General features: G+C 43.1%; 1 protein-coding gene across 1 annotated transcript in view; it reads right to left on the bottom strand.

The window, feature by feature from the left end:
* Positions 1-2,365: 2,365 nt before the first annotated feature.
* Positions 2,366-16,416, bottom strand: part of FGF12 (fibroblast growth factor 12) — a 105,894-nt gene continuing 91,843 nt past the window's right edge. Inside the window, exons 4-5 of the mRNA XM_062582969.1 lie at positions 11,146-11,344; positions 2,366-3,086 (exon numbers count right to left, since the gene is read on the bottom strand). Coding sequence (XP_062438953.1) covers positions 2,968-3,086; positions 11,146-11,344 — 318 coding nt within the window. The 3' untranslated portion in view covers positions 2,366-2,967. The remainder of the gene's footprint in view (positions 3,087-11,145; positions 11,345-16,416) is intronic.

Raw genomic sequence — 16,416 nt, forward strand, 5'->3', positions numbered from 1 at the left:
GTGTAGGAGTCTGGGGGTGGGATCTTGGCTCAGCCGATGGTGCAGCACAGGTGCTTGGTGTATCGATTATTTAGGGACCTGCTAACTCAAAGTAATGGTTCTTGAGGCTCCCTTTCTTTGAGCCCCACAACTCTCCAGAAAGCAAAACAGAACCCACCTCCCCCCAAATTTAATTTGGAATTCGTTCTAGTTTGTCAGCAAGCTGCAATGTAGGCAATGACTTGTACTAGGTAAGGCTGGAGCGGAGGGGGGAGGAGTGGGGCCGTGTTGCCAGGCTGAAAATGTTTGAGTGAGCTGGCACTAGTGTTGTGGGCACTCGGAGGAGGGAAGGAATAAGCCAAGCCTTCATGACTCGCAGCCCTAGAAAGCCTTGCTGCCAGGCCCCAGTGCGCCCTTACAAGCTAACATTTGGCACGGTTGATGGACACGGTGCTTTGATGTTGCCCACGCAGGCACTGGTGCGCTCTCTGGCCATACAGCACAGCCGGCCTGCTGGCTGCACGTAGGTGGGGAGCTCAGTGCCGCATTAGCCAGCAAAGCCGTGATAAGAGGCTCTTTATTTCAAGGTTTCAGCTTTTCAAAACACAGAAAGGACATGCTTGAAATTCATTCCTTCATGCTGATCCTGGGAGTCGTCCATAACCTTGAAATTTGGCTCTCTTGGTTTCTGCTCTTGCTCTGCACCCTTACGGAAATGATCACCAACACCTGCAGCACACCCACTTGCTTGGGAGCGCATCAAGGGGGCTGGAAGGAGCCGAGTCCTTGTCTTGGTCTTGTAGGCTCATGTCCCTTCCCCCCCCCCCACCCGCCCCCACTCACTGACTGCCAGCAGCCGGAGAAGCTTAGCCCCAAGAATTAAGGTGGTGTTTTGAATTTTTTGTTTTTGTGTGTCCATAACTTACTTTACAATCACTCCTGGCACATAATGCCAAAACTTTGGGCTCTTTCTCTCCAGCTCATGGGCCGTTCAGACCTGTTACTTTATGTCTGTCTAGGTGTTTGGGCATTTGCTGATTCACTCTGCTTGTTGCTGCTCATGGGGGATCTAACAGTGGCCTAAACACCATGACCTTCAGCCTCAGCAGCAGTTGTTTTTTACTACAACAGCTGTGTAACATCTGCATTTTGCTGCTCCAGTCTGCAGACCTCCAGTGCAGAAAGAGGTGAGAGACTGAAGTAACACGTATGGGACAAGAAATGCTCTTTGCACCTCTATCCCTGTTTGCAGCACTGCTCGCAGGAATGAAGGTACATTGCTTCTTCATTGAACACCCCCCCCCCCAAAAAAAAAAAAAACCACACACACGCATGCACGCACAAGGGGAGACTGAGCAAGGCAGGAGCAGGGAGAACAGCTTTTGCCAATGCCCGTTAATGCCATCACTGCGGTGAGTGAGCATGCCACTGTCTCCCTCGCCTTTCCCTAGTGGCCGTGTGAATTCAGGCCTTCCACAGCCCTTCTCCACATCTGCCCCTTTGGCTCTTGCCCTGGCTCAGCGCCCAGGCTGGCTGCAGTGGCAGCGTGTGCCATGCCACATGCGGCGTGTGACTGGCGCAACATGCTGGGGCATCGCCTAGGAAAGCCAAGAAGGGTTATTCTTGGCACCTGACCGGGGGGGGGTCACGAGGGAAAAGCACAGTTCACACTCTCCTGTGTAATTTGGAGAGCAAGCCATTGCTGCACCCAGGTCACCTCAGCTTTTCAGAGCTTTTCTTCCAATAACAGGCTCAGCTGGGCTGCGGCTTTGGTTTAGAGGGACTTACAGCTTAGGCTTTGAACTTGTGTAAAATGAGATGTATGTGGAGCCTTAACACATAGCGAGAGCTTGGTTGCAAGAAGGAAAAAACCAGCATCTTCTCTGTCTCGACTGAACACTCACTCACTTGCACACTCACTCATGCTCACTCCCCCCCCCATATCCACCCCTCTTCTGCACACCCCATCTACTCTTTCCTCGCACCCATTTAAATCCATGCCACCCTCTCATATACCTCATGCATCATCACTGCCATGTAACAGCAAGTATTTCAGTTACTTCCTTCACTTCGTATTTTAAAGCAAAATGCCTTCCCTCCCCTCTATCTTCTAACTCTCCCCTAATAAATATGATCATTTCATCCTGGGAGACCTGAAAACCCATTTCCGAAACTCCCCTGGCAACTCATATGGTAAAACAAAGCTATAAATATAAATAATTATGATAAAAAGGCATAAAATGTGAGACTTGGGTCAAACAAACTCGCATAGTGACACTAGCAACAAATAACTTACACGATAGTTGAATGTAGATGGAAAAAACTGAATACAGAGTAGCTAGTTTGTTGCCCATAACTGTCAGACTTCTAATTTGGACAGGCCATATTTTATTGATAGGAGAGCAAACACAGTCATAATCCATCCCTACCTTTCCTGCTTTGTGAGAAATCCCATCCATCCCCAGGGAAGCAGGAATAGAAAAAACAGTAGTGTGAACGTGATGTGAAAGTATAAGACAGAAAGCACAGTCCCCGTCTTCGCAATACACTTGTTTCCTGCACATCATATGCTAAGTTCAATTTTCCAAAAGCTTTGTTTTATTTTTAAAGGTAACATCTTTATTATTATTATATTTATTAATTATTATTATTATTATGCAGAGATGAGATTTTTTTTTCCCCCTTTGATCACAGAGCAAACAGTTTGCTTTTGAAAATGTTAATGGAGTCCTGATTTAAAACATTTTTTTCACTTTTTTGTGTTTTTTTTGTTGTTGCTGTTGTTTGTTTCTAAAACGTTGAAACAGGCAAGATCTGTGGTTCGATGCCTTCATCCTACACAAAGAAAGATTCTTGAGTTCGGACTCCTAGCCACTACCGGTAGGTCCTGCCTTGCTCCGTTTGTCGTGGTCTCAGTGTGGTTTCGCCAGGTGTGGTGGGTAGGTGAGTGGGAGGGGAGCAGTTGGACGAAGGGAGGGTATTTGTCAGCTATGTCGAGTCTTGGTTAACAACTTTGCCTCCATTCATGGTTGGTGTCCCTGAACTTTTCCTTGAGCGTCCTTGTTTTTCTCCAATTTCATGCAGCGATGGCTCTCTGTACATGCACACTGCAAACAGAAGAGACACCAATTAACAGCCCTGCAGTCACAGAGCTTTTTGACCACAATGAGTTACTTCTTTGTATGTGACGCTAAAATCCCCCCTGCCAGTACACACACTTAAAAAACGTCAGTGACCCAGCAGTAGATCCTGTTGTCATGCAGAGCGCCTGCCTTTGCTGCCAGAGAGATTCTCCTTCTGTATCTCTACCCTTCCAGAGGCACAGACAGAAACACGGGACCTCTGCTTTCTTAGTGTTCTGTGCGTTATTGTTTTTAATGATACATTTATGTATATAAAATAACCATTCCAGTTCAGAGCACTATGTATTGTCTCAAGATGCTGACATCAGCTATAGTAGATCCAAAAATTACCCAGTCACCAAGCCTTAATTTTTAACAAGAAGCCCTTGAGAATCTCAAATCAAAACTACTCTTGCATCTGATCCATCCAAGCCTTCTCGATGTTAAGCTCTGGATCTGGAAATCCAGAGCTTAAATTCCAGCCCATTTTGGCTCCTTCAGCCAAGAGCTGACATCTGCTCTCAGCACCTCTGATTCCTCCTGTAAATCAATAGACAGCCAGCCTGTGAGCAGACACATGCATTCACTGACAGCAAGCCAGAAGCCATCACAGCTTGGCATGGTCACCTGGAAGCACCTGAGAATGAGGTGGACGAAGGGCACCTTCTGTCCAACACTGGCTAAGCAGTGTGTGCCTCTAAAAATGTGTTTGCTGGAGCACAGAGAGCCTGAGAAGACAGTGTCTATCCAAGACATGGCAAATTTCAGTGTCCTGTGTGGCATAAAACATTTACCTAACTAGCCATGTGGACTATTTTCTAATAGCTGTCTGCATGAGGTGTGCCAGATAAGGAGCACTTGCAGAGGGAGAGCTTAGCATCTCACACCAAACGGAGTAGCTCTGATGATCTCATTGCAAGTGTAGTGGGGTGTATATGTGATTGAGATATTGAGGCATTTCAAGGGCCAGTACATCAGAGGTGAGAACTTGAGATGATAGGTCAAGACTGCAAATCACATGCCTGGATCTTAGGAAAAATTAGGAGGGAAAGAAAAGATTGTGTACTTCTTCAATTTGTAAAGCTGTCACATCTACTGCACAGAGCTCAAACAAGGGGGATAGAGCCCATCATGTTTTAGTACTGGGTAATCAACAACAACAAAATTTCAAAATCTATCTATCTGAAGAAATGAAACGAATATTCCCATATCCAGAAAGGCAATGTGAGTGCTTATATTTATAACCTTCCCTGATTTGCAAATAAATCCTGCCAATTAGATCTAGGCTGCAAATGACATTATTGCTCAGCATTTTACTCCTAGCTAGATAAACAGTTATAGCAGTGTGCAACAATACAGGACAGAGATAAAGTGCAGCCAACTGTGTATTAATAGGAGGGATATTGCATTGAATATATGAGCAGTGAAAAAATATTATTTTTCCCGTAGAGCATCTTTCATCCAAGGTGCACTTTAGGCACATACATTAGCTGAGCCTCCCAATGTCTATGAGCTAGGTACTGCTTTGTAAGCTATTATTGCTTATTATAGCTATGCTTTGATAAAAATGAGGAGAAAACAGCGAGAACAAATGACTTGTCCCATGTGTCTGGGCCTGAATGAGGATTGCCTGGACTGCCCATGAGCTGCCCAGATCAGCTCTACTGCTTGAATGCTGCAAGCAAAGTGTAGACATGGTGGCAACAGAAGGAGAAGGGCACTCACATCCCCTCTTAGCTGCCCCTTACACTTTGGGAGGTATTTGTGATAATGTACTTGTCTGTGCTGGCAAAGTGCCTACCTGCACTATAGCCTTAAGTCTACCGAGACTCCTTGGCAGAGGTGTTGGAAGGGGCCTAATGCTGGAGAGTAAAAGCTTAAAGAACAGTATGAAAAAGATTCAGAACTGAGGAAAACTTGTGCTCATGTTGTCTTGTAATTTCTTAGACTAAGTCCCATGACTTTTTGATATCACTGAAGTTTCTGAGAAAGAAATTTAAGGCATAGTTAGGGTTTGAGGGGCAATACTAGCTTCGTAAATAAATCCCCATACCCTGCTGATCCTTCACAGTGCCTAGTTCATGGTGGCAGCACATTGGTGGTGGGGCACAAGAACTCCCACCGTCCATATTCTGGGCATTTAGGGAACTAACGCATTGATTAGTGCAGCAAGGAGAGGGAGTGGTCTGGAGATAACGTGCAGGTACATAGGAGACAGCGCAGGAACTCTGATACGGCAGATCTTTGCAGTGTACTTTACAGACAAGTCATTTATTCTCGCTGTTTTTTCATTTCTATCAAAGCATAGCTGTAATAAGCAATAACAGCTTACAGAGCAGTACTTGCAACTTTACCAAGCTGAGCTACATGCTTAAACACAAGGGCTGACAATGAGCCAAGTCTGCAGCAGCAGCACACCTGCACGTTCCCGTTCCTCGGCTGTCCACTGCTCCCTGCCTCTCACCATGGACTTCAGGCAAAAACATTGAGTGAGTCGCTAACAAGGCCCACGGAGTATTGAGTATAAATCAAGCTACAGAAGTAAACAACTTTTACAGCTAAAAATTAAAGCAACCCTGTACCAAGCAAGTAACTCGGACAGAAATTAGAAGTTTATCTTCCAGTCTACTGAACAAGTATTGACAAGGGGCACAGCTGGAGGCAGCTGAGACTGGGCTTTTCAGACAGAACTGTCAAAGCATCAGCACAAGACGGGCTGTACCAACAAACTATACCAGAAAAATCTACAGCAGCATTGGACAAGTTTGTTTTCAATATTTAGACACACCTACAGTATCAGTATACACAGTGTTTATATGGTGTCACTAACTACAGCCTGATACTCTCCCACACAACAGGGTTGGGTGCACGGTAGCAAACCTGTGCACACCAAGACCCCCCCCCCCCCCCCAGGAATGTGTGCACACAGGCACATGTAAGCATGCACATGGCATTTTTAAGGCCAGCGTGACATGTTGTGCAACACAAAGTCTTTGATTTCAATTTGTACTAAGGAAACTCGACTGTGACTCACACACAGGGATGGCAGTCAGGCACCGAGAGGTGGGGGAGACGATCTGTTTGTACACGGACCACTGTGAGGGCCCAGCAGATTTTTTTCCCAGCATTAAGCCAAATGCTTATACGACAGCTTTGGAAGGATGAGCAAATTTGGCTGGTACAAGGTTCCCCTCCCTGCTTTTCCTTGTTTCTCCCACCCACCCACACCCACACACCAAGCCAAATACAGCCCATACTGTCTGTAAACCAAGCTTTGGAGCTTCAATCAGATAATCAGCTCTCATGTCCCAGATTCTAATCAACACATACATATTCGCGCTTTAATTGGAATGTGCCATTAGTGTTATCTGCTGTATAGCCATGGGTGTAAATGGAAGGGGGCGACCAGGAGCAGAGCTGTGCCCATGACTGCAGCTTTTTTTATTTTTTTTTCCCCCTCCCCCCAATTCTCTGCATGCCTGCTATCCAGGAGTGCCTAACATTCACATGCACAAACAAACAAATTTATGAGCAGTTAGTTAAGACAAAAAAAAAAAAAAATGACTGGGAGGGTACAAGTAAGCTAGAAGAGGAAAGGGCCCTAGCAAGCAGCCCAGGACACAGGCCTGCTTCCCATAATAGATGCCACAGCTCAGGGCGTCAGTGGCTGCAGTAGCGGGAGGCAACGGCTACTGCATTAGCTAATGCTTCAGTGGAGAGAATTAATTGTCTAAGCAGCAGCTAGGGGCAGGAGGGAGCAAGTGATTATGCACCCTTGTTTTCTGCTTCTAATTACTCTGTTTTAAACCCAGTCCCAGCTGATGCATTTCAGAGCCGTTTGAGCTTGCATCCGTCTGGTGGCTAAATGTGCCAGGTGGAATCACACTTGGTTCAACTGAGAAACAGAGCACAGTATGACAAAAAGCCAAGGAAATGTATGGTTAAGATACATTGCATTTGCTGTCGAATAATATGATTAGGAGTTTTGATTGATGAACAAGTGAGTTAGTTAGTGTGGGGAAAAACAACATACCAAAGATGGTCTCCTGCAAGACAGACCCATAAAAAAGAACTGTGTTTAACAGAAGACTGATAAAGAGTTTTTTTCTTTTTTCTTTTTTCTTTTTTTTTTTAAAAAAAGAACACTGCTTAACACTTTGCATAGATAAAGGTGCTTATGCTTATAAAGCATTTTCGCCAGGCCTACCACATCTTCCTACTCAACAGTATCTTTCCACTTCTTTGAAACATCTGAAGCCTCTGCTTTATAAATCTGGGATGTTGTTACCACAGGGAAATACACTGGGAAAAATCTAGGGGCTGTCATGCTGTTCCCTGCACTCTAATATCCATCACTGGTAGAAAACAGAACAGACCAGTCATTACCAGGGCACCCTCACATCGGCTATCATCCTAAGTCATGGGGGCTGAAGCACCATGAATTTGGAGTTAAGGGACAGCTCTGCTGACTAGGAGGAAGTGTTGTCTTCCACTTTCTGTGGTTGGATTAGCAAACCCAAATACACTATGGTTTGGGTCAGATAAGAAGTGAAATGTAGCTCTTTTGGGAGAGCAAATCTGGAAATGATGTTTTCATTTCCAGATTTCATTCTGATTGATATAATTCTTAACGTAGTGAATGGAAAAGTCTCCCATTGTTTGAGCTGGGTATAGCTGTTTAAAAAAACAACAGGCACCATGGATGATGGCGTTTGTCCACCATTAATCACTTCAGACACTTAGAGAGACTGAAATTGCTTTAAAAGTTTGCTTGGTATCCAAGTGACAATTATACTCAAGCTAATCTGTTGTGCAGTCTGGTCCAATCTATATGTCTGCACTTTAAAGGCTCATTTAGCTTGAATGATCAGTGATCAGAAATAAAATATCAAAAGAAATGTGTTGGGTATGTGTGTTTTTAACCAAAACTGGCACCTGGCAGTACATTAATTACTCTCTGCCAGGCTGTTTGCTTGGCTTTGCCTGTACGCAGATGGGAAAGGAACTTAATATTTCCCCTGTTATTACTCAGTAAGTTTTTCATGCTTTTATATTGATTAAGCTTGATGTTATTTCCAAAAACAAACAAACAAATTCTACCTACACTAAACCAAAAAAAACCCCATCCTATCAGAAAAACACCAAAACCTTTCTAGTTTGTGTACAGTAACTTTCACACAGAACAACTCCAATTTGCTGACCATCTATCTGAATCAAAGTATTCTGTTCTATTAGCATAACATAAAACTGTAGGTGTTATTAAAAACCACAGACAGCTAGATACACACACATGTATATACAAATGGAAAGCAAAGGGAGTAAAAACTATCCCTGAGTTGCTCTATGAGCAATCTGGGCTTTTCCACATTCCCTGTTCCTGCAAACACTTTCTTCACTAAGCTGCTGCATAATTTTTCTGGGAAGTTTCATCTCAGACATAATTGCCATTGAAGTGGTGGGTGAAGTGATTCCTAGCAATGTATGTAACATCTCTGTTTCCCAAGGGACTAGATTCATCCTTGCATACATTACTGTGTCAGCCATCATGTCGCAGTACTAATGCTCATAGTGGTAACCTGAACAAAAGGAAACCTGGGTACATACTGCAGATGAGAGCTGTGACATACTGGGAGGAAAAAGCAGCAAAGCCCACAAGCTGGGGCATGCCATGGCATTCACCAGAAGGGACGTGCAAATGTAGCAGAAGAGTGCTTTGAATACTCCTCAGAGTCATGACAGAGAGAAAGATGCTCTTAAAACAGGGAAGGAATTACCCCTCTTCTCTAACATATTCTCGCAAGCTCTGCTCAGAGACTTTGATGGATGCAGTGCAGACAAGTCACGTGGAGCTGAGCTCGTTTTACTCCCACCCTCCCCACAACCCTCTGCTATCTACAATGAATCTTAGGCTGGAGAACAGAGTCCTCCGTCTGGAGTCACAGTCCCAGACAGCTGAATGCTTTGGGAAGCTGACACGTGCCTTGGCTTGGGAGACTGCCAGCTCTTTGATGCAGCAGCACTCACAGAGCCTGACTGCAAAGCCTGTGGAGGAGGGAAGGGGTGGAGGAGCCCTTAATTTGGCTGCCAACTTCCAAAGCGCTCACTTGCTCGGGAGGTTATGTGACAGGTGTGATTGAAGCAAGCGTGGGAGGATGCAATGCAGGAACGGGAAGCTCTTGGGTTGGGCTGGGTTTTTCAAAATGAAAGACATAGCGGCATTTGCTGCAATGAGAATGCTGCTGTGGGTCAAGCACCTCTGCTATGGCAGGGCTCAGCTAAGAGAGCCACAGGAATGTCCTAGTTAAATGCATGCAAAAGACAACTATTAAGCCATTCAACAGACACTAAGTGCACTACATCAAAAAAGAAGCCTGCACTCAAAGAAACCCTACAGGCAGACAGCAAATACCAGGAGCTAGGAAATGCAGCTGTGAAAGCTATCATTTGCAAAAGACTCACATCCCAGCCAAGGCAGGAGAGAAGGAGACAGAAGAGAAGCTGGGGACAGACCTCATGCCCCAAACAGGCCCTATTCCTTAGCAAAACATAGAGTGGGCTCTAGGGAGACAGTCCCACTAATGCCCAAAATAAATAATTAAAAAGCTTTCAGCTGCAGAAAGGCTATTGAAAACAAGCACAGGACAAGAAGACTCCTCGCCACTTTCCTCTCATTCCTTACCTCCATCTCCTGTGCAAAGGCCAGAGATACTCAAGGAATGCTCAGAGCTGAACTTCCCTACCTGTCCTTTTTCTCAACAGTTCAACAGAAGATTTCACCCTGCCTTCTTGAATTAGCCTTTCACTTATATACACAGACACCCCTTGGCCCCTGGGCCTTTGCTGTGGAGCCGTAAAACAGATACAGGTGCATAGACCTTAGCTGAGGCCTCCACTGTTTGTGTAGTACCTGTCAGCAAAGCATCAGTTGCTTTCTTCCACACAGCCATGCATCTGAGGCCAACCACTGGCTGCAGTGTCCCCAGGATGGCTACTAGTAGGTCAGGGATAGAATCAGAAAGCCAACAAGGAAGAGGCAAGGAATGGACTGCATGCTAGGTAGAGAAGCCAAACTAGGAGCCAAATGGTTACATTTTCATTTTTACCTACTTTCAGGATCAAAATGTTGCGCTTTTTTCGTGCAACAGAAAAAGAACTTGGAGTGTTCTTGCTTCTGAAATCAAATTAGTACCTGTCAAGTATTACAGTCATCTTACTGGAGATTATGGCTCTCCATTTATCCGGTGGGCCAGTCCATAAAAACCAAAATCCCCCAGCATGAACCTGTGGCACACTTCAGGAGTGTGTAGTCAGTTGTAGCAGAAGGGCAAAAATTCAGTTCTACTTCTTTCACTGAAGCCTCATGCTGTGATGGAGGCAGATGGGATGACAGCAGCTCACCTAACTTTGGACATCTATGGTGGAGGTATCTGTATCAACAGTGACTGACTTACTAAAGTCTCTTCACAGACAAGGAAAGACATGTGAGTAAATCTTTTTTTTTATTATTTTTTTTTTTTTTTTTTTAAGGTAGACATACAAAATAAGTCTACAACTGTGCTGGAAGAACATATTTCTCTCTCATTACAATGAGCAGAGGCTCACAGTCTAAAGTCAGGTGAGATAAATCCTACCTGTACTGACTCAAAATGGGACTGGAAACCCACTGAATGATGTTGAGAAAATCATCACATTACAAATTTTTCTGATTCTAATTCCCTCTAAACTTTTGGCCCAGATGTAAAACATAGCTGGAAGACTCCTTTCCCTACCCAGCAGCTTCTCATGTGGTAGGCGATTTAAGTTCATCCTTTTGTACTCCAAAGCTGAGAATCCTCTTTGGGATAATGTGCAGACACAGGAAGGAAAGTGGATGAAACGCTAATAGTGCAGCCCAGCACTGCTCAGAAATTTTGCAGCTACTGTCCTTGCTTCCCGATCTTGCTCCCTAACGCCCCCCATTCCCACACAAGCTGCCCCATATCTGCAGTTGCAAACTCATCCCTCCCCATATCCCATTGATGGAGGGAGAGAGCAGATTCCATACCTTCAATGGGTTTGGGTACAAAATGTGATGAAGGTTTGGTTTTCTTCACTCGGTTTCCCTTCATAATTTGACCTTCTTTATTGAGTCCCAGGAACCACGCTCGTCCGGATTCTTGCTGCCGGTACAGTGTGGAAGAATAAATAACGTAGTAGTTTTCAAAGACAGATTCCTTAAATTTGCACTCTGGTGTGAAAACATCCTGCAGTGAGAGAGAAAGGAAAGAAAAAGCAGTAGAAGGAATTAATCACCAATCTCCTAAATTAAGCAGCACTGAGTGATACACGATGGTCACGCATTACAGTCAGTTTAACGACAGAAAACAACAGGCATCAGCAATGCCAGCTCCCAGCAACAACACAGATCCAGAAAACTCCCTGCTGAAAGAGAAGGCTCTCACCTTCACCGACAAGGAAGAGCTGCAGTTTACAAAACAACCCACAGAAAATGGTCTTGAAAAATGTGCAGGAAAACTCAGTAATCTGTGCCCCGGTAAGCTGAAAATACAGTCAGAGCAATGCCCTTGTCTGCATATCAAGAGCCACAGATTTGTGCCAGGAATCTTGAAATATTGTGGAGGACGTATGTTTTCCCAGATCTCATTTCTAAGGATTTGGGCTGAATACTAAGCAAAAAAATAAAAACAGAATTGAGAAGCAAGATAGTGGCTTGCCACTCTTCTGGTGCTACCAGTGCCTTCCTTTGGGCTCACTCTTACCTTCCCTATGATGGGCCAGGAGTGTACAATAGTTGGTGTCCAAAACACTGTCACTTCTTCAAATACTTGTAGGCAAAAGGTTGCTTATAAGGGACATTTAAGTGGATGTGGAGAAATGGAACACAAGAAACTAACACGCAACTTACTTATTTCCAAAAAGGGCAGGAGAAAATGCTAATACAAAGCCTAGAAAATTTTCAAAGAAAAAGAAAGGATTTAAAAAAATTTTGACATCTAAATGTTACTTCAGATACATAGATGCAGTCTCACATCTGCCCAGGAACAAAAAACAAATGGGTCTGTTAAAGACATCTCCTCCTGAGCCTGTGTAGGTGGTGGGGGAGATTAAAAAAAAAAAAAAGGAAAGAAAAAAGGAGAGAGAAAAAAAAGAGCCCCTATGGGGAAGCTACGTCTTTGCCATTTGTATTGTATTTGCATGAAGTCTCAAGGAGGAAGCTACTCTCAACTGTACCCAGGAGGAAAACTTGATAACTACCACAAATTTTTCAAGACTTAAAAATCAGGGAATACTAATAAACCTTTCTTAAATCAAGAGCCAGCTGGGGGCTCTGTAACAGTGGCCTCAGTTCAACTCTTCACTCAGCCAGACACGGTTGTCAGGTTGCTTATTTGTTTGTTTGGTTCTTTTTCCTAGACTTTAAATTTGACCAGTAAATTCATCCTGGCCAAATGAACTCTCTTACTGGCTTCACTAAAACTACCACGTTCCTGCAAAAAAAGCTTCAGCTGCAACAAGTAAGTATCTTCTGAAGAAACACTCTCATCAAAAAATCCCTTCTGCAGGACACAGACAAGGTAGGACGCTGCGACCCTCCGTACGGGAAGGCAGGCGTCGTCGTATCCATCACTCGGGTAAGCAGTGCTCTCTCAAACAAGCTCTACGCTCAAGCTCAGCAAATCTTTTGCCACTCACAAGACTTAAGGAGTTTCTCCAACCTCCCTAACGGAAAGCCCATGACCATCATCAGAGCAAAGCATCTGGAGCATTGCCACGTATTTACTGCAGACCTCATTTAAGAGTGAACATTTTGAGCATTCAGCAACACTCAGGAGGTATGTATTCCCAAGTGCTTTGGGGGTTATATAAAGTGTTGCTGGTATGACAATAAATCCAATGTGCAACCGACCTATGGAGCCAGGCAGACTTGACGTCGCAGAAGATAAAGAGCAGCAGAAAGCACAGAGCTGTGCCGCGTGCATGAAGTTTGCATCAATCATTAGCACCATGCAGATAAAAATACTTTCAGCCTAACGGGTTGTTTTGCCCTGTCTGAGGCAATCTTCCTTGCTGTAGAAATAAGTATTTTAGGAGAAGGGAGTGAAACAAGTTGAGAGAGATCCAGATGACTTAGAGCACTGTAAAACAGTGTTTGAATAGTTTCCCAAAAGATCAGTGTTTAAGCACTCCTTAAATCTGCTCTTTATCTCCAGGCTTTGTCTTGCCTTGGAACACATAGCTCACGTGGGAGCCAGGCAGGTTTCAGTTGACTTCCTCACCAGTCTGCACAGTGTCACCAGGTAATGTCTAATCTCCACAGACTGCAGGGCCTGAGGCTCTCCTGGGCATGGAGAATAAACTAGACTGGACAACTTGATCCCATTCCCTATGGCTTACTTACCCCCATTAATAATAATAATAATAATAAAAGTATTAATAAAATTATCTTTACATGGACTGAAAAGTTTGCAGCCAGTGAGGGAAAGCTACTAGGCTGCCCAAAACATGGATTTTATAGTGCGTGGGATATTTGGATTTTCCACATTTGTTTTAATTTCAACTTGGAGAAAAGACTATTCTTTTAGTTTTCAATGAATTAGAAATTTAACAGCAAATGCTTTTTGAAAATGTTCTATCACAAAATAAAACTTTTAGATTCTATTTAGAAGTTATATAAAATTGAAAGTTCTAAGATAAATATGTTTTAAACTTACTGCAGTATAATGTTTTCTGTAGTTCACAGAAGCACATACCATAGCATATATCATGTGTACAAAATAAAGCAGTAAAATTATTCTGTTAAAGTGGATATGTTTAAAGACATCTACTTAAGGAACATTTCAAAAAGTAAAGCAAAAAAGGTGATTTCTATTAAGAGTTTAAGCCTCCTCAAAATAACACAAACAAAGAAAACTCTCCAATTGTTTTTTGTAAGTTGGCTGGTTGATTTCTCCTTCCTCACAATTTAGTTGAAACACCACTTTAGGGCAGTAACAATTGCAATAACACCAAAAAACATTCCAGTTATGTCCATTAGGCAGTTTTAGAAACCCCACAGATATGACAGATAAGTTCTAGCTAAATAATGCCATTTTTGTTCATTACGAAATTTTTTTTGTTATGCATATCACTACATCAGCAACAGCTGGGCTCCCACTGTGCCATGCAAAAACAAACGTACACTGGGATAATATTCCTTCTACCTCCAAAATGGTAATTTAGTATGTATAATTCTATATTGATGACAGACAGTAAAAGCCTCTAAAATAAACTACACACACAAAGTCACGCACGCAACATAAAATGGGGCAGGCAGCAGGGTGGTGCAGCGGAAAAGCACCGCAAGGGATCCTCAGTTACTGTCTTCACTAACCCCTTAAGAAACGGTCTCAGTTTTCATGAAAACACTCAAAAAAGTTCCTTTCCAATTACCAGCCTGTCACCTGCCTGGGATTTTGAAGCTCAGCTGTGGCTTTCCCCGCCATGCAATCTCTCACCAGAGAAGACGACTTTGTGCCTGCAATCCAGCAGATGCTTTTGCTACGGCAAAGAAAGCAGAGAGAATCCAGCTCCGTCCTGTGGAGCCACCACAGGGCTCTACAGGTTCAAGCACCAGAAATCTCTACTGCAGACCCCGTAGGGTCTGCCTGCAAAAGGAAGGCAGATGGAGAACAAAAACAGGCTCATGGAAAAGAGGTGGGACAGACAAGCAGGACATGGACAGTACTTTTGAGGGGCTCAGGCCGCTCTCCTAAACACTTGCACATTTGGCACGTCTTCTAAATCTATTTTGCACTCACGCTTGTATATTTTTCTTCATCGCTATCTTCTTGGCAGCCAATGTCAAGTCTCCAACATTTACAACGAACAGCTATATTGTGTCACTTAGTTTCTGCCCACATCTCTCATTGAGGGGTTAGTAGAAATCAGTAATAAAGAGCTGTTTGGATACTCTAAAATTAGTTGTGGTAATTATGTTAAATCAAGTGGGAACTGCTCTTTCAGTTGTCTCGGACTGAAAAGAGCTGGACAGAAATAGGAAACTGCAGGTGAACCTAACATGCTTCAGGCTAACAAGGTAGCTCTTAACAACAAATGCTTCATAGAGTGAAAACTCAGATAACTGAAGGCATTTTTGGAAAAGCACTGAACTACTGGCTAGACCTCAGAGGCAATTTTTTTTTTTTTTTTGTTAAGATGAATTCAGTTTTGATAAAACATGCTAAATGGGCAAACTTAGAGTTCAATGTTTTCTCTTCATCCCAAAGGTACCAAGTAGCTTAAAAGCAGCAAACAACAGCAAAACCTCAGAGCATCTCCCCCTCCACACTTCTGACAAGACATCCTCCGCCAGAGCTAATGGTAGGATAAGCAGTACCCACTTTATAACTTGGTGCAGAGACCTCTCAGAACATCCTTATAATAAACCCCACTCATTTAATTTCCCTGCTCTTTACTTGGTGGAAATAACACGACCAGGTACAAGACAGTGAGAAGACAGATGGCTTCATCTTCCAATCAATAGCCTTTTTAGAGTCTTTAAATAAAGCAATAAATTGTGACTCTAATCTTTCGTAAAAACGCTATTAGACTCTCAGTTCCTTGTCAGCACCACTGTGAACTCAGCTCATTCAGAAAACCCACCAGTTCTCCTCATTAAAGATTATATTTGTGATTTAGAGAAAAAAAAAGTTTTATCTTCACAAGAAATATATACTTTTAACAAAATAATTTTTAGGCAGAAAGTAAGTAAGTAGATATAGATCCTGAGGCATTTTGTTAAATGTCTGTAGATATTACTGAAAACATTTTGAAAAAAAAAAGTTCTTTTTTAAAAATGTTAAACTAAAAATCTGCATGAAATATTGGTAAAAGAAATCTTAGTAATTTCCATGCAAAATGATTAGCATCTGCCTGCAACTTGTTTTCTATATTTCAATCCAATCCTTTGAACAAAAGGCAATTCTAGTAAGATAATTAGATTGGTTTTAAAAAATAAACATGTCTGGTTTGTGCTAACTCCATTTTTCTTATATTTGAAATTGCAGAGTATTTTTTTAAAAAGGCAGCTATCACACAGAACATTAGGGAGACATTCAATGACACTTTGAATCAAAGAGGAGAGCTAAATGGACACGACTCTCATTTGGGGGGTTTTGCACTATGTCAGGCCTGCTCAGGGAGGGCATAAGGTACCATGGATTGCTCCCTAAGTTGTTTCTGTTTTAGAAAAAAAGCAGATGTTCAGTTTATCCTTGATCCCAACAGTAGTAAGTGCCATATGTAGATGGAAATGTGGACTGGATGTCCAAATGCA

The sequence above is a fragment of the Rhea pennata genome, chromosome 9, assembly GCF_028389875.1.
Source record: "Rhea pennata isolate bPtePen1 chromosome 9, bPtePen1.pri, whole genome shotgun sequence".
Taxonomy (NCBI): domain Eukaryota; kingdom Metazoa; phylum Chordata; class Aves; order Rheiformes; family Rheidae; genus Rhea; species Rhea pennata.